The sequence below is a fragment of the Pan paniscus genome, chromosome 15, assembly GCF_029289425.2.
Source record: "Pan paniscus chromosome 15, NHGRI_mPanPan1-v2.0_pri, whole genome shotgun sequence".
Classification (NCBI taxonomy): Eukaryota; Metazoa; Chordata; class Mammalia; order Primates; family Hominidae; genus Pan; species Pan paniscus.
The window spans coordinates 35,751,896-35,779,566 of NC_073264.2; the positions used below are offsets into that span (position 1 = coordinate 35,751,896).

The 27,671-nt window shown below is 41.8% G+C and overlaps 1 protein-coding gene and 1 long non-coding RNA gene across 2 annotated transcripts; both read right to left on the minus strand.

Annotated features, from left to right (window-relative positions):
- SPTSSA (serine palmitoyltransferase small subunit A) lies at positions 1–27,671 on the minus strand. The gene is made up of 2 exons (XM_034937418.3): positions 27,486–27,671; positions 1–1,141 (listed from the first exon to the last, which is right to left on the minus strand). Exons 1-2 carry the CDS (start codon positions 27,595–27,597, stop codon positions 1,038–1,040), a joined length of 216 nt encoding a protein of 71 aa, XP_034793309.1. The 5' UTR covers positions 27,598–27,671; the 3' UTR covers positions 1–1,037.
- LOC134728949 (uncharacterized) lies at positions 10,824–27,297 on the minus strand. Its single transcript, XR_010109795.1, has 2 exons — positions 14,208–27,297; positions 10,824–12,557 (listed from the first exon to the last, which is right to left on the minus strand). It is a non-coding gene; the product is annotated as an uncharacterized LOC134728949 (long non-coding RNA).

A 27,671-nucleotide genomic window follows, 5' to 3' on the forward strand; every position in this document is an offset into this window, starting at 1 on the left:
TGATTTTTTTCTCTTTGAATTTAATGTATTTACATCAAAAAATTAGGTAGTCATTTTACATTTAAGGAATAAAAACCTTAAAAAAAAAAATACAAAGAGTGAAAGGATTTTAACCAAGTTTACATTTCTTTTTGCTATAATTTTTAACAACAATTCGTCTCATCATAACTTAATGCAATGTGCAAATGCAGCACCCATTACAATCATTAAACTAAATTTAAGGAAGTACATTGTTAATAGTGTCCCTCGGAGGAAATGGATTTCTCTTCTATTAAAAACTCTATGGTATATAAGCATTACATAATAATGCTACTTAACCACCTTTTGTCTCAAGAATTATCACCAAAGTTTTCTGGAAATAAGTCCACATAAGAATTAAATATTTAAAAGGTGAAATGTTCCTTATTTTAACTTTAGCAAGATCTTTTCTTTTTCATTAAGAAACACTTTAATAATTTTAAAGCAAAAGCTGTTAGAGTCTAGATAGCTAAAACTGTACTCCTGAGTTCAAGCTTACAGATAAATCTTTTGTAAGTAGTTCTCAATAAAATATCTTCCCTCCCCATACCCCTACCCGAAATCTTATATTGTTCTTTACAAAACTTTGGTCAAGAGTAGAAATATATCCAGGCAGATGTATATGCCATACAATAGCAAGAACAGTAAAGCCCAACTAATGATTCTGAGTTTTAAAAATAGAAGGCAATTAAAATGTACTCAAAGTTACATTAAGAAAAGCTTTCACGGGGGTAATATTGAAACAGTCACAAAGGTTAAGAAAATACTGATATCAAAGTACAAATGACTACAATGTTAAAATAGACAAAAACTGCTATACAAGAGCCTCTTTGAAAATTAAAAATAAAGAACACAACACATGAGTCAGGATGATTTTCCTGTTCTACTCATGAATTTTAGTCTTTATAAGGTTGGTTATGTTGACATCTAGAAGAGTTTCTTATCACATCTGATGGTCTCATTCCAACTTCGTAGGGTGGGTCTTCCCCAAGGAACCTCTGATCCTAGTCGCATCTTGGTCATTGTACAATTTCAAAGTAGTGCAATATCGCCATGATGTGCTGGGGCATGAAGACGTATCCTGTGTATAGTGCCATCCCCACAATGGAAACCAGCATGGAATCTGAGTTGTAGTTAAGGAAACTTATTAATTTATTCAAAACTAAATCTCCACATGTTTTCAACAACTCTTTTATGCTGAAGTACCCATTCACTTAGTGCTTTCTCATTTATATCAAGCACTGATAAAAAAAAACAAGAATGATAATACTAGCCACTAACAACCATGCCTGGCACCACTCAAAGCTGGTTTTGTTTTATTTTGTTTTTAGCTCATTCTATCTTTACTATCACCATATAAAGTAAGTACTCTTATTCTCCCTGTGTAGTTGAAAACATCAGACTGCTTCAAATGTTTTTTTTGTTTGTTTCTTTTTTTTTTTTTTTTTTTTTTGAGACAGAGTTTTGCTCTTGTTACCCAAGGCTGGAGTGCAATGGCATGATCTCGGCTCACTGCAACCTCTGCCTTCTGGGTTCAAGTGATTCTTCTGTCTTAGCCTCCTGAGTAGCTGGGATTACAGGTGCCCGCCATGATGCCCAGCTAATTTTTGTATTTTTAGTAGAGACAGGGTTTCACCATGTTGGCCAGGCTGGTCTCGAACTCCTGACCTCAGGAGATCCACCCATCTTGGCCTCCCAAAGTGCTGGGATTACAGGCGTGAGCCACTGCGCCCGGCAGGACTGCTTACAATGAAGCATAGAATGTGATACTGTTCTACCTAAGAAATAAATATACAGGAATAAAATTCTATTTAATTACTATAAAAGATCTACCAACTTAACTAATAAGAATGTATGATCAAAGAATTTTAGAATTAGACTAGAATGTGGCTAATATTTTTAGAGTCAGACAAAGCTAAAATCAATCATACACTAGCTTAGGGATATATAAAATGACAGCAACTGCTACTGCTATTATCACTATTAAACATTATTATCACTATTGCTACTATTTGCAACAACTTCAAATAAAGGTAATCTTGATAACCTAAACAATAACCTTTGTGTACCATGTTCCTTTCTTTTTATTACAAAAGGAACTGAAACTGGATATATGGAAGTCAACAAGAGGCCTCTCTCTGGGGCCACACAAAATACTGCTTGCAAAAATTATGTCAAATCTAAGGGCTTTTGGCTTTGCACAGTTACATAGGATGCTAAGAGGAATAACTGTTTTTGAACTGGGGTCATGCTTTATTAATTCATTCATATTCTCATTCTTCTCTCTCTCTCCTCTTTCACTTGCCTTTCCCCTTTCTCAACTCTACATACCTTTCAGCTATACATACTATTATTTTTAAAATAACTTACATTCTTTTATGAGAAGATAGGGTTTAAATAAACAATGTGTTTACTATCAACTAATATTTGTGTAACAGGTTAGGTGACAAATCTCTTCCACAATTACATTATCTTACTTAACCCTTATAGCTTTCCTATGAAATGTTTATTATGTTCATCACTAATCAGAAGCTGAGAAAACTGAGTAGCTTGTTCAGGGCCATAGAGGAAGCTGTCTTTAGAGCCAGAGGTCAAACCAAGACTGCCTGACTCAAGCCATAAACTCATTCTCTTCATCCAGCAAACAAGAGCAGAAAGTCTTTCACAATCTTTTTTTTACAATTTACTTTTTAACCGCCCTTAATCCAGTTATTCCTTAAACTGCTGCCTTCTATTTACTAATTTCTTTTAAAAAAAAAAAAAGAGAGAAAGAAAAATATATACATTTGCTGCTTCTATATCATTGGCATATATTTGTTCATCACCAACACACCATCTGATTCTTACTCCTCCAGACTGTAGGCATTGTTCTAAGGTCACTGGTGGTCTCCACCAAATCCAAAGGCTGTTTGAATTGACACTGTTTTAGTCCTTCTTCTTCAAAACCCTTTCCATTTATGCCTGTAGTGCCAGCTACTCTGGAGGCTGATGTGAGAGAATCACTTGAGCCCAGGAGTTCAGGGCTGCAGTGAGCCAGAAGGGCACCACTGCACTCCAGCCTGAGCAACAGAGCCAGACCCTGTCTCAAAAAACAAACAGAAAACAAAACAAAACAATCCTTTCCACTCTTCAAAACTCTACTCTGGGCTGAGGTATTTTCTAAGGCCCTCTTTTAATCTCTCTTACCATTTCCCTGTTTTTCACTGGCTCTTTCCTTTATGATGGATGATAGATAAGAGTGAACTTTGTGCTTTCCTTGCAAACATCCACTCTCCTCCTAGTATAGCAGCCATGCCCTTTTGGTTAGACTAACCCATCTTCATGGATAACCCCTGACTGGTCTTAACCAATTAGAGGGGTCTCTTTTGCTTGGTAACAATGCCCTATGTCAAAACTGATTAATCAGCTCAAAGCTTAGGACTTCAGCCAGGAATTCAGGAACATAGATGCTCTCTCCTAGAATATGCAGCTTGCTGATGGAATCTTGCAATCACTGGAGTCACTTTACCTCCATGAGGAAAGCAAGATTCAGAACAAAGCTGACTCAAGAAGGTGGCAGGACAAAAATAATCACAGGAAAATGGAGTCAGAATCCTCATCAAAAAACCCTGAATCCCACCCTACCACTGGAATTTTACATACTAAACTAATAAATCCCCTTTACTTTTTTTGAGTCAAGGTCTCACTCTGTCGTCCAGGCTAGACTGCAGTTACACAATCATAGTTCACCACAGCCTCGACCTCCCAGGCTCAGGCAATCCTCCCACCACAGCCTTCCAAGTAGCTGGGACAACAAACACGCACCACCACGCCCAGCTGATTTCTTTTATTATTTTTGTAGAGATGGGGTCTCCCTATGTTGCTCAGGCTGGTCTTGAACTCCTGGGGACAAGCAATCCTCCCACCTCAGCCCCCCAAAGTGCTGAGATTACAGGTGTGAGCCACCACGCCGAGCTGGCCAATCCCCTTTACTCTTAAAGTAGCTTGTTCAATTTTGTTACTTGCGGCTGAAAACGTTCCAGATGATAAAATGGAATTCCCATCGTTTTGTCTTCGGCCCCATATTCCCTCATAACTTAAACAACTACAGGTTGAGTATCCCTCATCCTAAATGCTTGAGTTGAGAAGTATTTCAAATTTCAGATTTTTTTTTAAATTTAGAATATTTGCATTATACTTAACCAGGTGAGCATACCTAATCCAGTATCAAAAATGCTCCAACGGGCATTTCCTTTGACTGTCATGTTGTTGCTCAAAAGTTTTGGATTTTCGAGCATTTCAGACTTTTTATTTTCAGATTAGGGATGTCCATTCTGTACCTTCATGTTGTCAACCTGACTTCACCTTCCATACTGCAGACAGATATTTCTACCTACTTACGGTACATTTCCATCTATGACATTCAACAAGGTAACTTAAATTCAAACTGAACTCATTAACCTTCTCCAAAACTACCTCTTCCTACGAGTCCAATTTTGCTGATTGACACAACTATTTGCCAAGTCATCCAGTCTAGAAGGTTTTTTATTCCTTCTCCCCACATTCAAATTACCTATGACTTCTCAGTTCTTCCCCAATCCCTACAAATGACTCTTATATCTCACCTCCCCAACCTTAATCAATGATAAATGATTAAGGCATTTATCATCCTTTACTTAGATGATAGAAAGTTCCCATCGTAGGCTTCTAGCCACTTTCCACGTCCCTCTTTACTAGAATGATCCTTTTAAAATGCATTAGGTTTCCAATGCCTATAAGACAGCACTTATAGGATTCTAAGGCAAGTATTCAAGGACTTTCCGATCTAGCCCCAAATCTTAGGATCCACAGAAGTAGATAGGGACTGAAGGATCGAGACAGGGATTCTTGTGCAAGCTATTTATTGAGGGAATTTTATTAGAAGGGGAGTGAGTACAGTAGAATAGAGCAGGGGAAATAAGCTAAGTAGGGACAGAGTCTCAGCTCCCACAGGGCACTCTGGAGCATAAATTATACCATATAGTTGGCATTGCTTTGACACAAAGGGCCTGACCTTTTGTATCTTCTTATCTGTCAATCATTGGTTATAGGGTGGGATACGGAAAATCCACCTAAGCAAGAAGGCTGCTTGGCAGAGGACAATACTCTAGAGAAAGGGGGCGCTATAGGTCATTAGCAGCCAACACTCACGGAGGCTTGGGGGGTACATCAGCCATTAAAGGGGACTTAAGATAGGTGCAGTGGCTCATGCCTGTAATTCCAGCACTTTGGGAGGCTGAGGTGGGAGAATTACTTGAACTCAGGAGTTTGAGACTAGTCTGGGCAACATAGTAAGACAATGTCTCTACCAAGAAAAAAAATAAAATTAACTTAAAATAAAAAAAAGAAAGGAGACCTAGGTGAAGACCAACCACGACTACCATGCTACTTTTCCACTGTACTTCCCAATAGTCCAAACCATTCCCTAATATACACATATCCTACTTGCAGTCATATTACAAGAGTCTCAGAAAACAACATTATATATTTCCATACTGCTCTGGCTTTGCTTATTGTTTAATAATAATATAAGTAAGAATAACAGTGGCAGCAGCAGCTTTCACTTTATGAATGTCTAGTGTGTGTCTGGTACTAGTTAAGCACTTCATCAAGTTCCAGTAACCTCCCCAACAAACTACAGGGGCCAGTTCCAAAACAAATCAGTCCAACTCCAAGTATCTGTGTTCTTAACCACTGTACTATATACTTTCCTACATATGAAAAGCCCTACTCCCCCTAGTAAAACCTAATAATTCTAGGAGCTCAGTAGTTATCTCCTCTTGTATTAGGCCTTAGGCCTTCCCTGGCATTCATAATTTTTCCCATTCTTACCCCAACCCCTTGGCAGAACTAATTATTCCTTAATGCTCATAAAGCTCCTTTAATACTTTGTTTGAAAGTGAGTAACACAGCACTTACCACCTGACATTACCTATTTGTAGATGTACTTATCTCACTCAAATTATCAACTCCTTAAACAGAGAAATAATATTATTTTTGTATCTCCAGCATCTAACAAAAAAACATGCTAAATAGACATTTGATGAACAGAGATGTTCATGTGACTAGATTCATTATGATGCTTTCTACATATTCCTCACATTATTGTGGCTGACAAACTTGATAATGACTACAGAAAAGACAAAAACAGTTTCCAGGCAATATTGGACTTAAGAACAAATTTTGCTTTTTCACAGCTTTTATATAAACCTTATAAATATATATACCAAACAAATGAAAATGGTATAGTAATAATCTTAAGGTCATTGGCTCAATTTCAACTCCAGTAGGAGTGATTACTATAAATCAGCTATCTGAATATGTATGTTACATAGTCTTTATGATACTAATTCTTCAATTTAGTATGGAGAATATATCACTTAAGGAACACGCATATATTAGCCTAACAGGGATTATTCCACTATAAATCAAGAATCTGAAACTTGGCCGGGCGTGGTGGCTTACACCTATAATCCCAGCACTTTGGGAGGCCGAGGCGGGTGGATCACCTGAGGTCGGGAGATCGAGACCAGCCTGGCCAACATGGTGAAACCCCATCTCTACTAAAAATACAAAATTAGCCAGGTGTGGTGGCGCATGCCTGTAATCCCAGCTACTTGGGAGGCTGAGGCAGGAGAATCGCTTGAACCTGGGAGGCGGAGGTTGTGGTGAGCCGAGATGGCGCCACTGCACTCAAGCCTGGGCAACAAGAACAAAACTCCATCTCAAAAAAAAAAAAAATTAAAAAAAGAATCTGAAACTTAAGCTCAATTTTGTGAACATTAAATTGTCAAGCTTTTAAATTTTTTACATGCCTATAAAAGCATGATTTTTTAATTCTAAGTGAAACAATAACTTATCAAAACTTGAACAAGTTTTTTGCCTGGTTAAAATACAAGATACTAGAGTTCAAGACTGTATACACACTCCAGCATGGGTAACAGAGTGAGACCCTGTCTCCCAAAAAAAGAAAATGTTGCCAGGCAAGGCAGTTGACGCCTGTAATCCCAACACTTTGGGAACTCAAAGCAGGTGGATCACTTGAGACCAGTGAGGCAGGAAAATAGGGTCTGGAGGCAGGGAACATAAGGCCGATTCACACTTCAGTTATGACAGGAAATAGCCTCCCCATAGGGTGTAGGCCAAGTAAACACTTTGTAACTTTACTTCATCCTCTCCATCTACATACGGCATACCCCAAGGAACCAATGGAATCCTCTAGAGGGTATTTAAACTCTCAAATATTCTGTAACAGGGCCTTTGAGCCCCTATGCTCAAGCCCGCTCCTATATTGTGGAGTGTACTTTCATTTTCAATAACACCCTTCATTCCTTCCTTGCTTTGTTTGTGCATTTTGACCAATTCTTTGTTCATAACGCCAAGAACCTGGACACCCTCCACAGTTAACATATTTTGGCAAGCCAGCCAGGAAGAAGAGGTAAACCCAAAGTTTGGGATTTTTTTTTCTCCTTTCTCCTTTTCTTTTCTGCTCCATACAGGGGAATCTCTCTCTCTCTCCTCTCTCTTTTCCTTTCCCACCCAGGACCCATGTGGGTAGCACCTAAACATGGAAGCAACTGCAGGTTTCTGGTCATGGCCAGTGAAACTAAGGGGTTTCCATGTGGAGAAGCCTAACTACCACCGCCCAGTTCGCTTAAGAAACCTGGGTCTTTTTCCATTTTTTTTTTTCCTTTCTTTCTTTTTCAGTCTTTCAGCAGCTGTTTTTTTTTTTTGTTTTTTGTTTTTGGAGACAGAGTCTTACTCTGTCACCCAGGCTGGAGTGCAGTGGCACAATCTCAGCTCACTGCAACCTCTGCCTCCCAGGTTCAAGCAGTTCTCCTGCCTCAGCCTCCAGAGTAGGTGGGAATACAGGCGCCCGCCACCATGCCCGGCTAATTTTTGTATTTTTAGTAGAGATGTGGCTTCACCATGTTGGCCAGGCTGGTCTCAAACTCCTGACCTCGGGCAATCCCCCCGCCTCAGCCTCCCAAAGTGCTGCCATTACAGGTGTGAGCCACCTCGTGAGGCCTCAGCATCTGTTTATAGTTGCCGTGGACTCTTTATCTTTTCCGCACACGGTCCCTGATCCCTACATGTGGCGCAGCTTGGAGTAAACTCACCCATTTTTCAGGGGACTTAAATCTTCTTTTCTTACACTAAATTTTTCCTTTATCAAACTCAACTGGCTAAGGAAAAGGCACACCCAGCATCCAGTTCTCATTACAGTTTATGGCTATTCTTCTAAAGCTCATAGTAGGCTCTGGAGGGGAAAATCTTCATGTGGCACCGGTGCCCACCTAAGGTCAGAGACATCTGGCACTCCAAGATTGGACCCCACAGGAGGTTGCTCCAGGAGTCCTGCAGACCTCAACCTGCCCAAAGGGGATGCTCTTGGCAGAGGTTCTGAGGTCTAATACTAGGCCCTCCTTAGAATTTACTCTTGCAGTTGCAATGAATGCTGTTTGGCCCCAACATTGTTTGGAATCTGGAGTTTACTGTTGAATGGGAAAGTGGAATGGTGTTACATGTATCCAGGCCTTTGTGCTGCAGTTCTAAGTGGAGGGTCTGGTTAACAAGTGACACGATCCTTTGCTACTGTTTGGCCCCAGTGCTCCTTGGAGTCTGGGGAGGTTTGGCCTTTAAAACTCAAACTGTCATGGAGACTGCTTTACCCAAAATTTTGGTTCACAGCCTTCCTTGGATTACCTCTTGGGGCAAAGTAAAACCGCCAAGCTTGTATTGTTATCTCATGGCTAAGGTTCCAAGTTACTGGATCTTCCTTTGTGTGTGTGTATACATGTCTAGGGGTGTGTGTGTGTGTGTGTGTGTGTCTGTGTGTGTGTGTGTGTGTGTGGAGATGGAGTTTTCCTCTCGTTACCCAGTTGGAGTGCAATGGCACAGTCTTAGCTCACTGCAACCTCTGCCTCCCAAGTTCAAGCGATTCTCCTGCTTCAGCCCCCCAAGTAGCTGGGATTACAGGTGCCCGCCACCACGCCCAGGTAATTTTTGTATTTTTAGTAGAGATGGGGTTTCACCATGTTGGTCAGGCTAGTCTCCAACTCCTGACCTCAGGTGATCCACCTGCCTCGGCCTCTCAAAGTGCTGGGATTACAGATATGAGCCACTGTGCCCAGCTGAGTATACTTTCATAAATAAAATTTGAGTCATATTTTTCTCTCTCTCTGCCTAATTTCTCCAAAATTTGCAAACTATTTGTGAATATTCTTAATTCATGGTAATGTGTTTGGTTGCATACAGTCAAACAGGGTTGCTAGGGCCGCTCAGGGATAGAGAACCCAGCAACCTGGCATGCCAGCAAAAGGTTAAGAATTTCTTACCGGTCTCTGGCCCGCTTTCTCCCTGTGCAAAATGGTTAGTCTCCTCTGTAAAGTTTTAAATTAATTGGTTTAATAATAATAAGAGCTTAAATCAAATATTTTGTCAGAAAAGTAGAAAGTGTAATGCCTTTTAGTTCATGTGACTTTAGCGATCTTTGGGAAATAAAGACAGTTTTAAAGATTATTAGTAAAAATGTCTTCAAAATGTAAATATTTGGTCTAAATTATGTTCAAATATTAGGTTTGCTAAATGCTTTAAGGTCATAAACTGCTTCCTTGGCTTTTGAAAATTGTTTAACATGCCTGCCTTCCAGCTAGGTAAGACCAAGGGACATGTGGCATTGGCCACGCCCCTAGCTATGCTAGAAACAGTCAAACCTTATCAGAATATAACTTACCACGTTTTACACTAAAGTTAAAATTGCTAAGAGTCGGGCCAGGCGCAGTGGCTCACACCTGTAATCCCAGCACTTTGGGAGGCCGATGCGGGTGGATCCCGAGGTCAACAGTTCAAGACCATCCTGGCCAACATGGTGAAACCCTGTCTCTACTGAAAATACAAAAATTAGCTGGGCGTGGCGGCAGGCGCCTGTAACCCCAGCTACTTGGGAGGCTGAGGCAGGAGAATCGTTTGAACCCAGGAGGTGGAGGTTGCAGTGAGTCGAGATCATACCATTGTACTCCAGCCTGGGCCACAGGGCAAGACTCTGCCTCAAAAAAAAAAAAAAATTGCTAAGAGTCGTCATTGTAACATGCAATTAAGACTTCCAGAAACAGGTCAGGCACGATGGCTCATGCCTGTAATCCCAACACTTTGAGAGACCAAGGAGGGCGAATCTGAGGTCAGGAGTTCGAGACCAGCCTAGCCAACATGGTGAAACCCCATCTCAGCTAAAACTATAAAAGTTAGCCAGGCGTGGTGGTGGGCGCCTGTAATCCCAGCTACTTGGGAGGCTGAGGCATGAGAATCACTCGAACTGGGAGCAGAGGTTGCAGTAAGCCAAGATCACACCGTTGCACCCCAGCCTGGGCAACAGAGCCAGGCTCCATCTAAAAAAAAAATTTTTTAAAGACTACTAAAAACAGTTTTACATGCAAGGTGTCTAAAAATAGTAGAAAAAACTTTTTTTTTTCTTTTTGGTAAAAGGTTATAAAAGGTTTTTGCTTCTTTAAAATTTCTAGGCCAGGCACAGGGGCTCATGCCTGTAATCCCAACACTCTGGGAGGCCAAAGCAGGTGGATCACCTGAGGTCAGGAGTTGGAGACCAGCCTGGTCAACATGGCTAAACCCTGTCTATGAAACATACAAAAACTAGCCGGGCGTGGTGGCATGCACCTGTAATCCCAGCTACTCAGGAGGCTGAGGCAGGAGAATTGCTTAAACCTGGGTGGCAGAGGTTGTAGTGAGCCGAGATCACACCACTGCACTCCAGCCTGGGCGACAGAGCAAGACTCTGTCTCAAAAAAATAAATAAAATAAAATAAAATAAAATTTCTGAGTCATCATTTTGGCAAAACGTATAATATATGATAATCTGGAATTCCAAAATCAAACTTCAGTTTCAAAATTGTCTTTCCTAACGCCTGGCTTTCTGGATGTATCAGAGGGTCCCTGAAAACATCCAGAAAAGAGGTAAACAGGATTATTTGACATGTTTACATACACGGGATTGCCAAAACGATGTTCAGTCTTCTTTAGGTTACATTTTTGTGAATAATACTAATGTATGTTCCAAAATTGTATGGGATTTCTAAAATTCTAATGTCTAAGTATACGCTATCAACTATAATTATGGTTGTTATGTTGTTATTGTAAACCACAGAAATAACCAAATCAAACCAGTTGATACTAAAATTATTTAAAATAGTTTATAACCAATGCTTGGTCCCATATTACTGGGAAGACAATTAAAGCTTCACGTACATTTGGTCACCTGGTGGGCCATTTAAATATTTTACAAAGCGATTTCATTCCACTTATATCTGGTTGTATAAAAGCTTTCCCATGCAAGAGGGCTGATGTTGTAACAGTAGATTATTACACTACAGTGTATTTTCACCAGGTAAAAAAAGCTTTTTATCGTTTGAATCTTCTGAGAACATCAGAGAAAGACTGTCCTCCCCATCCACACTACAACAAAACTTTGGGACCTTGGGCTTTGGGTTCATGGTCTCACAACTGAGAGGGGTCCCTGCACACTTCTGGAACTGCATCCATTGGAACCTTTGAGATAAAGCCAACCAGGGCAATTTCTCCCAAGAAGATAGCATCCTTGATGTGAACAGCTTTTCCAAGTTCACAGGTTAAGACTTTACTATCATGAAACTCTTATCTTTGAATATTTTTTTCTTGCCTACATCTCTACAAACAATAGAAGTGGAAAAGGGGTCTGTTATGTGGATTTATGGAGTGTACTTTTATTTATGAAGGGGTCTGCAGCCAGCCTTCTACCTGGGTAATCTTATACTTTGACAGATAAAAAATGAAGGCCCAATGTAGGTAAGAAACCTTAATGGTATATACATTGCCTCATAATCAGTCAAAAATAAAACACTGGTTCACTCCTCTTAACCCACATCATGGGTTAAAGAGAACATTGCCAGGAGGCCTTCCCTCTTCTAGAAGGGCATCAGTTATTTGGCTCTTTTTCCATGGTTTAAAGTGAAAGAAGCAATGATTAGAAATGTATCCCTCATGATAGGCTCTCTAGCACATTCTACTTTAAAGGCTATCATCACACAACAGATTTTAAATTCTCTTGTGAAAGTTATACTAAATAATAGAATTGGCTAAACAGAGATGTATATGTGCAGCTGCTGGCACCTGTGGCCTATCGAGAAATACATAGAATGCAGGTTATAAAAATTCAGTTGTAGGGGATTAATGAAAAGACCACTTAGTCAGCTGGGCGCAGTGGCTCACACCTGTAATCACAGCACTTTGAGAGACCAAGGCAGGTGGATTACCTGAGGTCAGGAGTTCGAGACCAGCCTGGCCAACAGAGTGAAACCGCGTCTCTACTAAAAATACAAAAATTAGCCGGCCATGGTGGCAGGTACCTGTAATCCCAGCTACTCTGGAGGCTGAGGCAGGAGAATCGCTTAAATCTGTGAGGTGGAGGTTTCAGTGAGCCAAGATTATGCCATGGCACTCCAGTCTAGGTGTAGAGCGAGACTCCATCCCTTAAAAAAAAAAAAAAAAAAGAGAGACCATTTGGTTAAGCAAGCAGACTCTTCATCCAGATCATTCTTTAATCTACATAATTTTAGGTGGTTTGGTATGGGGACCCGGGTAAGGAGCATACTCCGAACTCTTGGTATTATCCTCCCAACAGTCATAATAATCGTCTCCCTGGAGTGCTGTATTCTCTCAAAGGTTTTAAATGCTTGCATGCAGCCATCTCTAGAATGTCATATGATTGCTCTTCAACTGGAATGACAAGAGCTGAAGGAAATGTGCAACCATGAGGACTTAACCTATAAATGATGTGCTGAGACTGGAAACGAAAATGATGGTAACTGAGAGTGGTGCTATGGCCCTAAGTTTTGCTCATACTCTCACCTAAGTGAGAACTTGAACAAAAAGGGGGAATTTTTTCAGCAAAATTCTGGAAGCCCATTGTTTTGGACTAAGTTCATGCACTGGGCCCCAACAGACCAAACCAAACCAAAATGGGGTTGTTTGTGCTAAGACTTTAGGGAAGCACATGGGTTCTAGAACAGACAAGGTTTTGTTTTTTCTTCGCAAATCTCTGTAACAAACATTTCTGACAGCATAGGTATCCACCTCTGAAGTTCCCATTAAATCTTTTAACCAAATTCATTCCCTCTTGCCTAGAAACCATCAAGCTTCAGATGAGATCATGCAACAAAGGTTCCAGCCAATTCCAGGTGAAGACACCACCCCTGGCCATCAAGAAGCTACCCTGCTGGCAGGGCATGGTGGTTCACGCATGTAATCCCAGCACTTTGGGAAGCTGAGGTGGGCAGATCACTTGAGGTCAGGAGTTCAAGACGAGCCTGGCCAACATGGTGAAATCCCATCTCTACTAAAAATACAAAAATTAGCTGGGCATGGTGGTGGATAACCTGTAATCCCAGCTACTTGGGAGGCTGAGGCAGGAGAATCGCTTGAACTTGGGAGGTGGAGGTTGCAGTGAGCCAAGACGATGCCACTGCACTCCAGCCTGGGCAACAAGAGCAAAAACTCCATCTCAAAAAAAAAAAGCTACCCTACCTTCACTAGACAGAGCAGGGCGAGAGTTCCATGGTCCCCAGTAGGTAGGGACTAGGCCTCAAGGCAGCATGAAGTAGTTACAGAAAAAGAACATTGGTCCCTCTGCCTCCCATAAAGATTTATGGGGATCACATCTCAAAGTGGGGAGATGAGGCAGGAAAATAGGGTCTGGAGGCAGAGAACATAAGGCCGATTCACACTTCAGCTATAACAGGAAATATCCTCTCCAGAGGGTGTAGGCCAAGTAAATGACTTTGTAACTTTACTTCATCCTCTCCATTTACATAGGGCATACCCCAAGTAACCAATGGAATCCTCTAGAGGATATTTAAACTCGCCAAAATTCTGTAACCGGGCCTTTGAGCCCCTATGTTCAGGCCCACTTCCACACTATGGAGTGTACTTTCATTTTCAATAAAACCCTTCATTCCTTCCTCGCTTGTTTGTGCGTTTTGACCAATTCTTTGTTCAAGACGCCAAGAACCAGGATACCCTCCACCATTAACACCAAGAATATGAGACCAGCCTGGGCAACATGGCAAAACCTCATTTTTTACAAAAAAATTTAAAAATTAGCTGGGCATGGTGGCACGCACCTGTAGTCCCAGCTACTCTGGAGACAGAGATAGGAGGATCACTTGAGCCTGGGAGGTTGAGGCTACAGTGAGCTGAGATCACACGGCTGTACTCCAGCCTGGATGACAGAGTGAGACTCTATCTAAAAAGATAAAAAGTTTTTTAAAAAATAATAAATTAGCTATACAGGGACACAGTAAGTGAACAAGCAGATAACAGGACAGTGAGGAACTTCTAATAATCAAAAAATGCAGGCCAGGTGTGGTGGTTCACACCTGTAATCCCAGCATTTTGGGAGGCCAAGGTGGGAGGATCACCTTGGTTCAAGACTAAGAGTTCAAGACCAGCCTGGGCAACAATAGTGAAACCCTGTCTCTACAAAAACAAACAATTGGCCAGGCATGGTGATATATGCCTGTAGTCCCAGATACTCGGGAGGATGAAGCAGGAATATCACTTGAGCCCAGAAAGCAGAGGTTGCTGTGAGTTGAAATAACACTACTGCACTCTAGCCTGGATGACTGAGTGATACCCTGTCTTGAAAAAAACCAAAAATTTTAATTTCTAGATCACCTGACCTGGTGATCCACCCGCCTCGGCCTCCCAAAGTGCTGGGATTACAGGCGTGAGCCACTGCACCCGGCCTCCCTTTTTTTTTTTTTTTTTTTTTTTTTGAGACAATTTCTTGCTCTGTATCCAGGCCTGAGTGCAATGGCACGATCTTGGCTCACTGTAACCTCCACCTCCCAGGTTCAAGTGATTCTTCTGCCTCAGTCTCCCGAGTAACTAGAATTACAGGCACATGCCACCACGCCCAGCTAATTTTTATATTTTTAGTAGAGACAGGGTTTCACCATGTTGGCCAGGCTAGTCTCGAACTCCTGGCCTCAGGTGATCCGCCCACCTCAGTCTCCCAAAGTGCTGGGATTATAGGCGTGAGCCACCACACCCGACCTAGGCATTGGTTTTATTGTCACACTTGAAAGTGCTCTCACAAAGCTAAACATATACATAACAGAGTATACCGGCTATAATTTGCTATCTGGTACAGATTTCTCAATCCATCTCATTCTGTAACAAGCCTCTCAAAATTTAAAGTACCCTTGACACACTGTGAGTTTTAAGAAATGGGTAGGAGAAACAGTACAGCACTGGAGGAGACCCAGGTTTGAGTCATAACTCTGCCATCCCTGTTTGTGTCAAAAGCTCTCTAACACTAGTCTCCTTATCAATAAAATGTGGACACACATCACCTATCTTTCAGGGTTGTGAGAATTCAGAATCGAACCTATTCTGCAAGAGAAGGCAATGTAATCCTCATTAAAACTGTTCTTTGAGGGTTTGAGCATTTAACATCATGACTTAGACCTACGTTTGCCCAAGTTCATCCTGCTACTAATTTGTTATTAATTTACAGTGTAATCCTGGGATGACACAACCTCTCTGGACCTGAGTTTCTTCATAAAATGAGGTCCTTTCTTTCATTAACATTTTAGGATCCCACTTGTTTGAAGAGGACGTTTCAGTACCACCTGTCAATCGTCCATAAAGCAATCTTCTGTTTCACATGTACACAAAGAAAAAATGTAAAAATTAATCCGTTTTATGCAATACACATATATTGGAAGGTAATATACAAAGTAATAGAGTAATCTTTCTATTTACCGAACTCTTCTTGTTGTTTGCATAAGTGCCAGTAGCTGTATACAAATTAATCAGGTCTATATTCTAGAGGGGGTTCCATGACTCAAGCAATAGAGAACAAAGTGCAATCTAGAATACAACCTCAAAAACTAAAAAATGGGCTGTTCTGTTTTGTGTTTATGACTTGTCTCTAAACACTGACTTTTAAGTGTTTCACAGAGCACCTCTACTGAGCCTTTGCTTCCAGCCATAGTACATTGCTTGGTAAAGCAGTTGCTTCATGAACCATCCCAGAATTGAGCAAATAATGTGACAGGATACTGTGCAGGTGCTGAAGATAAATGTTTGTTCAAGGGCTGAATGAACAATCAGAGAGGTTATTCATAACCTGGGCATAACATAAATATTTTATGGGTTCCATGGACATAAAAGCAAGTAGATGTGAAGCCATATATAGAATCTGTATGTTGTTTTCTCTTTCTTTAAGAGGAATCTCCTAAACATAAGCTAAGTTTCCAGCAAGCTAGGAAAGAAATAAAGATTTTTTTTTTTTTTTGGCCCATAAAAAGACCATTATCAGCAACTTAAAAAAAAAAAAAAGTCCTATAATAAAGAGAGGAAATGCTTTACATATAAATACAGTACATTAGAAACAAAACCATAGCAACTAACATTTCCTGTTCCAATCAGTAACTCTAAACTATCATTACCCACTTTAGTAATCTAATCACAAGACTTTGGAAAACTTAAAGGTAGTTTCTCACTGGGAAAAGGTCATAGACCTTTGTTCCAGTGGGTATGACTTATACATCTTCACTAGTCTAAATAATTTCAATTATTTAAGTCACATTAAATCACATTAAATGTGACTAAATGATATAGTCACATTAAAAAGCAAAGCTAAAACAACATTTAAAGCAATCCAATCCTATATTAATCAAATTTCTTTTGTAAAATCAATTCTAGGCTGGGCGCGGTAGCTCACACCTGTAATCCCAGCACTTTGGGGGGCCAAGGTGGGCAGATCATGAGGTCAGGAGATCGAGACCGTCCTGGCTAACACGGTGAAACCCTGTCTCTATTAAAAATACAAAAAATTAGCCAGCCAAGGTGGCGGGTGCCTGTAGTCCCAGCTACTCGGGAGGCTGAGGCAGGAGAATGGCGTGAACCCGGGAGGCGGAGCTTGCAGTGAGATCGCACCACTGCACTCCTGCCTGGGCGACAGAACGAGACTCTGTTTCAAAAAAAAAAAAAAAAAATCAATTCTAAAATGCTATTTAACCTTAGAAATACTCAAGAGTTGTGATAAATCTAAGAAATCATCTTAATGAAAAAAGAAAACAAAGCATTTGACGAAGTATTATCATATGCTGTTTACTGAAAAGCAATCAAAGCCCTAAGTGAAAGCAGCTGCAGGCTACTGACTGAAGCCCCAAACAGGAAAGCTTCCTTATTACTGTAGTTTTCTTTTCCTTTGACCTCAAAAAACTGCAGATCATCACCAACAGAAATGTAAAGAAAGTGCCTAGCGTGGTGGCTCACGCCTGTAATCCCATGCCAGCACTTTGGGAGGCCGGGGCGGGCATATCACCTGAGGTCAGACCAAAAAAAATACAAAAATTAGCCAGACGCAGTGGCGCACACCTGTATTCCCAGCTACTCGGGAGGCTAAGGCATGAGAATCACTTGAACCCGGGAGGCGGAGGTTGCAGTGAGCCAAGATCGCGCCACCGCACTCCAGCCTGAGCAACAGAGTGAGACTCAATCTCAAAAAAAAAAAAAAAAGAAAGTTAATTTTTCCTAGATATATCAACTATCTCTTGATACTTTTCCAATTTTCTTACATTGAAACAAGTGGAAAATATTATACTGTCACAATATTATGCTGTCACAGTCCTCTGTATGTTAACCAATTTGATATTCAAGGGTCATGTTAAAGGATAGCACAATCACCATCAGAAGTTAGTGTTTAGCAAGCAAAATCCATTCTGTAAGCTTTCTATAGTGTGCTGATTATACAAACCTAAGTATGAAAATCGTTTTTAGAAACTACAACTTGATGACAAGCTCTTTTAAAACTAAACAAACAACAAAGCATGCTGCTGAAATGAGTAATGATCACAGACTGAAAATTTTTCACTGTGGACTAAAATCCTGGAAATGGTTTGTGGCTCTAATCCCAGAGACACTAAGGTTATGGTGTCTCTGGCACACCTTTATTGATCTGAGCTTCTATTACCCTCAGGAAGATTTGAAGTCCCAGTGTTATGGGGAAAAATTTCCCAGTCTGCTCTGAATTATAATCTGTTCTGCTACAGTACATGTTTCTGTAACGTCAGATAACTCACATACGACTAGTACAGTACAGGAGCTATATTCCTTCATATGGGATATTTCATCATTTAGGGGAGCAGATTAGTGGGAAAATAATTAGGTGGCCCTTGAAAACATGGGTTTGAACTGTGCAGGTCTACTTATACATGGGTTTTCTTCTGCCTCTGCCACCCCTGAAACAGCAAGACCAACCCCTCCTCCTCCTCCTTATGATTTTCTTCCCTCTAGCTTACGTTACTATAAGAATACAGTATCTAATACATATAACATACAAAATATGTGTTAATCGACTGTTAATGTTATCAATAAGGCTCCAGTCAAAAGTAGACTATTAGTAAAGTTTCTGGGGAGTCAAAAGTTGTACACAGATTTTCAACTGCCTGCAGGGTGAGGATGAGGGCCTGGGGGCAGTACTCCTAACCCCCAAGTGGATCAAGGGTCAACTGTATCACCTTCTGCAGGAAACATCTCTCAACTCAGCTGCTACACAGGCAGAAGTCCTTTTAACTCTATTTTAAGAAAATTAGAAATTCGCATTTGCACCCAGTCTCCCTCTTCAGAGAAAGGCACCTCCAGGGTAGCACAGCTCTCAGCTAATGTGGCAGGTGGCACTGGCCCTACACTGCCTCAATGGCAGCCCACACTGTCTGTATTACATCAGCACCTACTGCTGACATTTCCATTCAACTTTGTCCATGCTTTGTTCATGTCCCCTCGGGCAGCTTCCAGTTAAGCTGAGCTGCCTGCCTGTCTGGGACATCCAAGTTATTCCCTCAAGATGCCAAGTATTGTGTTTGTTAGTGCTTGCTTACTAAATTGCATACATTTTAAGTGGTCTGACTCAATAATATTTTCCTATAAACCATATTATTTTGCAGTTTTTCAGAAACATATATAATACATGCTGACCAAAACCCTTGTATTAGTAAAACTTCTATTTCTCATAACTATTGATCATAACTACTATTTTTTCAACATTCCAATTTATAAAAAGTATATATCCTCTATCAAGTACATGTTCTAGAACACATAGCTTAAATTACTAAATTTGAGCATTTGGGGTTTGTTCTTTTAAAAAAAAAAAAAAAGAGGCCAGGTCCGATGGTTCACACCTGTAATCCCAGCACTTTGGAAAGCTGAGGCAGGAGGACTGCTTGAGGCCAGGAGTTCAAGACCAACCTAGGCAACATAGTGAGACCCTGTCTCTACTAAAAATTTAAAAATTAGTCAGGCATGGTGGTGTGTGCCTGTAGTCCCCACTACTTGGGAAGCTGAGGCGGGAAGATCACTTAAGCCCAGGAGTTCAAGGGTACAGTGAACTAAAGATCATGCCAGCCACTGAACTCCAGCCTGGGCAACAGAGCAAGACCCTGTTTTAGGGGGGAAAAAAAATCTATCTTAGCTCCTATGTGCCATAAATGTTACAACACTCATAGTCTGGAGGAATCACAAAGTCTTTAAGAAAATGGAGACAGGACCTATAGTGATCACTACTCACAAATCACTAGAATCACATGCTGAAACACTGCTGCAGAATATCAATGTGTGGTCTGTTCCCACTGCCATTAACCCAACCATGACTTTCTCTGCCTGTCCTGGTATAGACCATTTAGTTCTTGTTAAGCACAGTTTTCATTATTTTCAACCTTTACCAACCAAAAACTACTAAAGAAAAAGTTAATATTCCAAGGAGTACAGTTAAGAGATATCCTAACATTCTCACTGAATCAGCCAAATATAAAGGCTAACATGTTAAACAGGCTAGAGCAGTTTTCTTCAAACTAAAGCAGTGGGGCCCTGGAGGTAACAAGACAACTTTCCAGGAGGTTAGGATAGTTTAAGGAGAATCCGGTTAAAGGTGGTCTGCTTCCACTGTACTCCCAGAGCTTGATCTGTCTGAGAATTCTTGTGGTTTGCTGGTTGTCCTTCCCATCCTCCCTTATAAATGTATTCACTTCTCCCGCATTACTTCCTAATCTTACAATTGTACATTTCCCAGCCAGGTGCAGTGGCTCATGCCTATAATCCCAGAACTTTGGGAGGCCAAGGTGGGTGGGTCACCTGAGGTCAGGAGTTCGAGACCAGGCTGGCCAACATAGCAAATCCCCTTCTCTACTAAAAATACAAAAATCAGCCGGGTGTGGTGGCAGGCACCTGTAATCCCAGCTACTCATGAGGCTGAGGCAGGAGAATTGCTTGAACCCAGGAGGCGGAGGCTACAGTGACCCAAGATTGCACCACTGCACTCCAGCCTAGGTAACAGATCAAGACTCCATCTTGAGAAAAAAAAAAATAGGAGCCGGGATAGGTGGCTCACACCTGTAATCCCAGCATTTTGGGAGGCCGAGGCGGGCGGATCACGAGGTTGGGAGTTTGAGACCACCCTGGCTAACATGGTGAAACCCCATCTCTACTAAAAATACAAAAAACCAACAGGGTATGGCGGCGGGCGCCTGTAATCCCAGCTACTGGGGAGGCTGATGCAAGAGAATCGCTTGCAACCAGAAGGCAGAGGTTGCAAGGAGCCGAGTTCGCACCACTGCACTCTAGCCTGAGGAAAAGAGCGAAACTGTCTCAAAAAAAGAAAAAAAAAAAGGAGTATATTTTTTATATATTCACAGAATATCTCAGGAGAGATGCATAGGAAACTGCTGACACTGGTTGTCCCAGAGTGGCCGAGGCAGGGGTGGAAGGAAGACTGTGTCACCAACTACCTTTTTGTATCTTTTGTGTTTTCAACCATAAGGATGTATAATCTATTTTATTTACAACTTAAAATTCATATTTTCCAAACTCCCGAATACTTTAATTAGTATATTGAGATGCAAAAAGTCCTTTTCGGCCGGGTGCGGTGGCTCACACCTGTAATCCCAGCACTTTGGGAAGCTGAGGGGAGAGGATCACGTGAGGTCAGGAGTTCAAGAACAGCCTGGCCAACATGGTGAAACCCCGTCTCCACTAAAAATACAAAAATTACCTGGGCATGGTGGCGTGCAACTGTAATCCTAGCTATTCGGGAGGCTGAGGAATGAGGATTGCTTGAACCCAGGAGGCAGAGGTTGCAGTGAGCTGAGATCATGCCAGTGTACTCCAGCCTGGGCAACAGAGCAAGACTCCATCTCAAAAAAAAAAAAAAGTCCTTTTTAATTCTAAGTTGTAAGTATCTGAGGATACAGCAAAAATCTAAGAAAATAATTTAGTTGCTACTGAAAATAACATACAGCTTAAAATGTGTGGCTGGGTGCGGTGGCTCACACCTATAATCCCAGCACTTTGGGAGGCGGAGGCAGGCGGATCACGAGGTCAGGAGATCGAGACCATCCCGGCTAACATGGTGAAACCCCGTCTCTACTAAAAATACAAAAAATTAGCCAGGCGTGGTGGCGGGTGCCTGTTATCCCAGCTACTTGGGAGGCTGAGGCAGGAGTATCACTTGAACCCCAGAGGCAGAGACTGCAGTGAGCTGAGATCACGCCATTGCACTCCAGCCTGGGCAACAAGTGCAAAACCCTATCTCAAAAAAATAATAAATCAATAAAATAAAATAACAAATCAATATATAAACAACTGTTTTTTAAGCATTATTTGTGTGCCCAGCACTGTGGTTTAAAAGTGGGAAAAAAAAGTTTTCAAGACACATGAACTGTCTTTCAGGGTGAATCTAATTCCTAACATAAACCAAAAAACTGCCCACATTTTGCTGAAAATAAAATGCCATGGAAACATCAGCAGCAGCAGAGAGATGGGCAAATATAGCCCAGTGATTATAGACTAATATGACTTTATTTTTTAATGAATAAAACAAGATTAGGCCAGGCGCGGTAGCTCATGCCTGTAATCCCAGCACTTTGGGAGGCTGAGGCAGGCAGATCACCTGAGGACAGGAGTTCAAGACCAGCCTGGCCAACATGGTGAAATCTTGTCTCTACTAAAAAACATAAAAATTAGCCGGGCGTGGTGGCACACACCTATAGTCCCAGCTACTCGGGAGGGCGAGGCGGGACAATTGCTTGAATCCAGGAGGCAGAGGTTGCAGCGAGCCAAGATCGCGCCACTGCACTCCAGCCTGGGCAACACAGCGAGACTCCATCTCAAAAAAAAAAAAAAAAAAGAAAAGAAAAAAGATTAAAATAGCATACTTCTGATTCAAATTATTATTATTATTATTATTATTATTATTATTATTATTTTGAGACAGAGCATTTGCTCTGTTGCCCAGGCTGGAGTACAATGGCACAATCTTGGCTCACTGCAACCTCCACTTCTTAGCTTCAAGCAATTCTCCTGCCTCAGCCTCCCATGTAGCTGGGACTACAGGCGCCAGCCACCATGCCCCACTAATTTTTTATTTTTAGTAGAGACAAGAATTCACCATGTTGGCCGAGCTGGCCTTGAACTCTTGACCTCAGGTGATCCACCCACCTCAGCCTCCCAAAGTTGATTCAAATTATTTTAACAATCTATTTTTAATTTTCTCAACTCTCAACAGGAATGGTTACAATGTTATCCAGTGAGGTACTTCAGGGCGTGTCTCACTGTTACAAAAGCCTATCTTGGTTACAAAACCTGGTCTTTTCTTTCCCACCTTGGGATGCCAGTAGGGAAAGGATACTTTTGAAAGGTATGTTAAAAATGTCTCCTCCTGAGATAAGGTCAGTGGTTCTCAGTCTATGGTAGGTCTCCTTTTGTAGTATATACTGTAATACTAATTGGCACTTATCAGATTCTTTTTTATTGTTACCTTTTGTCTTAATGCAGGTGTCATGTCCCATTTCTCTGTAACATAGAAACATGTCTGCACATGGAAAAAGTTCAAATATTCCTTGACAAACCAAAAGCCAATGTATCACTTCAAATGTCTCATCGGAAGACAGATGGTAGCCCAGACATCTTGGCTCATGCTTATAATCAATCCCAGCACTTCGGGAAGCTGAAGTGGGGGGATCACTTGAGGTCAGGAGTTCAAGATCAGCCTGGCTAACATGGTGAAACCCCACCTCAACTAAAAATACAAAAATTTAGCCGGGCATGGTGGCACGGCCTGTAGTCCCAGCTACTTGGGAGGCTGAGGCAGGAGAATCGCCTGAATCCCAGAGGCAGAGGTTGCAGTGAACTGAGATCGCACCACTGCACTCCAGCCTGGGTGACAGAGCAAGACTGTCTCGAAAAAAAAAAAAAAAATACAAAGAAAGAAAAGAAAAGACAGATGGTAAAAGAAAACTTAGCATATAGGCCCTAGTGAGGAAGAATTTACAAAACTTACTTATAAATCTTACTGTTTCAAGAACTATTCACAATGTGTCTGACTTGACCCAATAGATGCTTTTCCTTAAAAACACATCTTAAAATCTTTTTTATAAATCGCAATTTCCTTACATAGGTAAGTTCAAAAATACTTATATTCAATTGAGATTTTTTTTTTTCTTTTGAACAGGCTGTCACCTAGGCTGGAGTGCAGTGGCGCCATCTCAGCTCACTGCAACCTCCGCCTCCCGGGTTCAAGAGATTCTGGTGCCTCAGCCACCGAAGTAGCTGGTGTACACTACTACACCCGGCTAATATTTGCATTTTTAGTACAGACTGAGTTTCACCATGTTTTCTAGGCTGGTCTCACATTCCTGGACTCCAGCTATCTGCCCACCGCGGCCTCCCAGAGTGCTGGGATTACAGGTGTGAGCTACCGCGCCAGGCCTAAGATTGACTTTCTTTTTATTTTATTTTTTTTGAGATGGAGTCTCGCTCTGTGGCCCAGGCTGGAGTGCAGTGGCACGATCTCGACTCACTGCAACCTTTGCCTCCTGGGTTCAAGCGATTCTCCTGCCTCAGCCTCCTGAGTAGCTGGGACTACAGGCGTGCGCCACCACACTCGGCTAATTTTTTTTTTTTTTTTGTAGAGATGGGGTTTCACCATGTTGGCCAGACTGGTGAACCGCCACCGTGCCCGGCCAAGATTGACTTTCAATTTACAACAGCTTTTAACTAACTTCTAGCTATTTGACTTGGGAAGTCGAGAAGCAAATAATTTCTAAACATCCATTCAGATGCTCAAGGATGCCCCTGGAAAGTACAGTGATAGTACATTATCAATTTCCCCTGAAATTACAACTTTTTTTTTTTTTTTTTGAGACAGAGTCTCACTCTGTCACTGAGGCTAGAGTGCAGTGGCGTGATCTCGGCTCACTGCAACCTCCGCCTCCCGGGTTCAAGCGATTCTCCTGCCTCAGCCTCCCGAGTAGTGGGATTTCAGGCGTCCACCACCACACTCGGCCCACAACTTCAAATTTTAAAAAATGCATTATATAGCAGGAAATGTAAACTAATGCATCTATCCTCTTTAAGAAATTAATCTGGGCCAGGCGCGGTGGCTCACACCTGTAATCCCAGCACTTTTGGGAGGCCAAGGCAGGCGGATCACTTGAGGTCAGGAGTTTGAGACCAGACTGGCCAACATGGTAAAACCACCCCACCCCCAACTCCGGCTCTATTAAAAATACAAAAATTAGCTGGGTGTGGTGGTGGGCACCTGTAATCCCAGCTACCTCAGAAGGCTGAGGCAGGAGAATCGCTTGAATCCGGGATGCAAAGGTTGCAGTGAGCCAAGATTGCGCCACCACACTCCAGCCTCGGCAACAGAGCGAGACACCGTCTCAAAAAAAAAAAAAAGAAAAAGAAAAAGAAAAAAAAGAAAATTAATCTGGCCAGGTGTGGTAGCTCATGCCTGTAATCCCAGCATTTTGGGAGGCTGCAGTGGGCAGATCACTTGAGGTCAGGAGTTCGAGACCAGCCTGGCCAACATGGCGAAACCCCATCTCTACTAAAAATACAAAAATTAGCCAGGCGTGGTGGCAGGCGCCTGTAATCCCGGCTATTCTGGAGGCTGAGGCAGGAGAATCGCTTGAACCTGGGAGGCGGCGGTTGCAGTGAGCCAAGATGGTGACATTACACTCCAGCCTGGGCAACAAGAACAAAACACTGTCTCACACACACACACATACACACACACACACACACACACACACACAAAGAAAAGAAATCAATCTGAAGTCTTCCTCTGTTCAGGACTTCTAACTCAGAGACAAATTTTCAGACAGGCAGAGGCAAATTTCTCTAAATTTTAGGTTTCTAGGATTGATGATTAAGTTGAATGTAATGTTTAAGCTGTAGAAAGTATGCCTGTTTCCAAAAGCCTGTAGCTGGCCACAAATTAGTTCTGGGTGAAGCTTACTAATCATTAATGGATTTATGAAATTCAAACTACTTCAGAGTAAGCCTCCTGACAAGTAGGGAAAAAAATCCAGTTTTCTCATTCAGTTCTTTCCACCAAGCTAAAATGAGGATTCAATCTCAGATTGATGTTCCAAACTATCAGATAGTTTTAAATGATTCTAGAAGTTGAAGTGGAAAAATATAAATACAACAGCTGGTAGTAATTCAAGACTGGCTTATGTCAAACAATTGCATTTCTAACCTGAGTTAATTCAATAACGTGAAATTTGAAATAAGATTTTTTTTATCTTAAGTTTAAAATCATAAGGTTCTGTAATATTGGATGTCAGTTGGTTGCAGTTCTCACCTATTTGAAAAAAAAATTGAAACTACTTGTCGCTAAACCAATGGTAACTCAAAAACATTAAAGGCAAATATCTACTAAGGCACTATATTTCATTTCATAATTTATTTCTCCATCCCCCAAAAAAGCCATCACCTAGTTATTTATAGGACACTATCACTATTGCAACATAACAGAAAAATCTTAACATCATTGATAACTGTAGCATTTTAGTGTGTAAAATCTATATTAGATTTTAGGTGTCAAATCTATACTAGATTCTAATAGTGCACTCTATATTCAACCTCTGATTTAAAGAGTTTCAATTTAACCCAGCATTGTTTAAATTAATTTTAGAATGTGTTATGTCAGTCAAGATATACTTGCTTCTACTGAGAGACTTCTATTAAATATGCATTCAAGTATATATTTTACAAGGCATGACCTTGCAAGCCCTAAAGAGGGAGACTAAACTGCAGCTACAAATAAATGGTGCAGGAAATCAAAGCAAACTATATTCAGAGTCTAAATCCAAAATATGCATTCTGGTTCTTAAATTCCAGGTTTGGAAAGAAATGCCAACAGTAATAAATAAATAAACTGCTTTGAAAGCATCTCAAATTCCTCAAAAGTGCTTAAACAAAAGACTCAGCTTTGAGTACAACCTTAAGCTATCTCAAAACAAATAAACACACTTGATAAGGCTTAGAATGAAATTACCTCAGTCACTCACTGGAATGCAACAATGCATTCGCAAAGTTATTCTGAAGTAAGCTACTCCAACTAAACCACACTGAAAAGGAGAGAACGTGGATAAACTAAACATGTTTTGTGAAATACCTGTTTTGTATTGGCCTGAGTTTTTTAAAAGTTACATCTCATTCATTATCAGTATTTAATCTGCAAGAATATCATCAAAGGATGTCAATATGGACAAGCAGAGACAAGAAACATCAGACTTTCAGGGAGCCTATCTTCACAACCCTGAGTTATTAATTGAAGTTCTCAAAGTTAGATAAGTTAAGATACAGACAACGTGCTTTGCACAAATGCTTTGCTTATAGTAACCACTCAATAGTCATTAACAAGAATTTATTAACTATCCACCAAAACAGTTTCAAACCCTACCGACAACTAACCACAAATTGCACCACTTTTCGGGCCGACTTCTACGGACGGTGCACAGAAGCAATAAATACACTTTTAAAACTCCCCAACTTGAAGACCAAAAAGATACAATAACTTAAACTGCTTTCAAAAACTACTGGAGTGTCATGCCTACAAATTCAGAACCTGGCTTAAAAGCTAGTTAACTGATTAGAATTCTTGGTAGACCCAAAGCCAACTAAATCAGGAACACTTAAAGGTCAAAGGCGTCCAAGCCGGGAGCGATGTGCTCCACTGTTACATGATCCCCGCCTCCTACAGGAACAGGGGACTGAACCAAAGGCAGTTGCGGCCGAAGTGCAGGCGACACACAGGGTTACACATCACCTTCGGAGATTTCCTCCAGGAATCGAGACGCTTCCCCCTTGCGTCCAGCGACTCACAGGTGACCCCGGATCTCAAGAGTTCTCGTCTCCCCCACCCCCCACTTAACCCCGCGAGCGCCGCCCTCGGCCCCCAGACCTCCCCCTGCCCCCCGGCTTCCGCGCACAGGACCGGCGGGGCCGCCGCTCCAGCCTCCACCCCAGGCCCGGGGCCTGGGAAATGCGGCCCCGCGGCCCGCGCCCCCAGCCCGGCCCCCGCGCGCGCGGCCGGGACAGGATACTGAACACCGTCCGCTCCCAGGGCTCCAGCATGTAGAGCGCCGTGACCAGCAGGTACTGGTAGTAGAACCAGGACATCTGCTTCCAGGCCCGCGCCAGCGCCATCCCCGCCATGCGCCTCCCGCGATGCAGCTCACACGTCAGTCTGTCCGGCCGGCCGCCCGCTCACGTCCTAAAGCCCCCGGCCG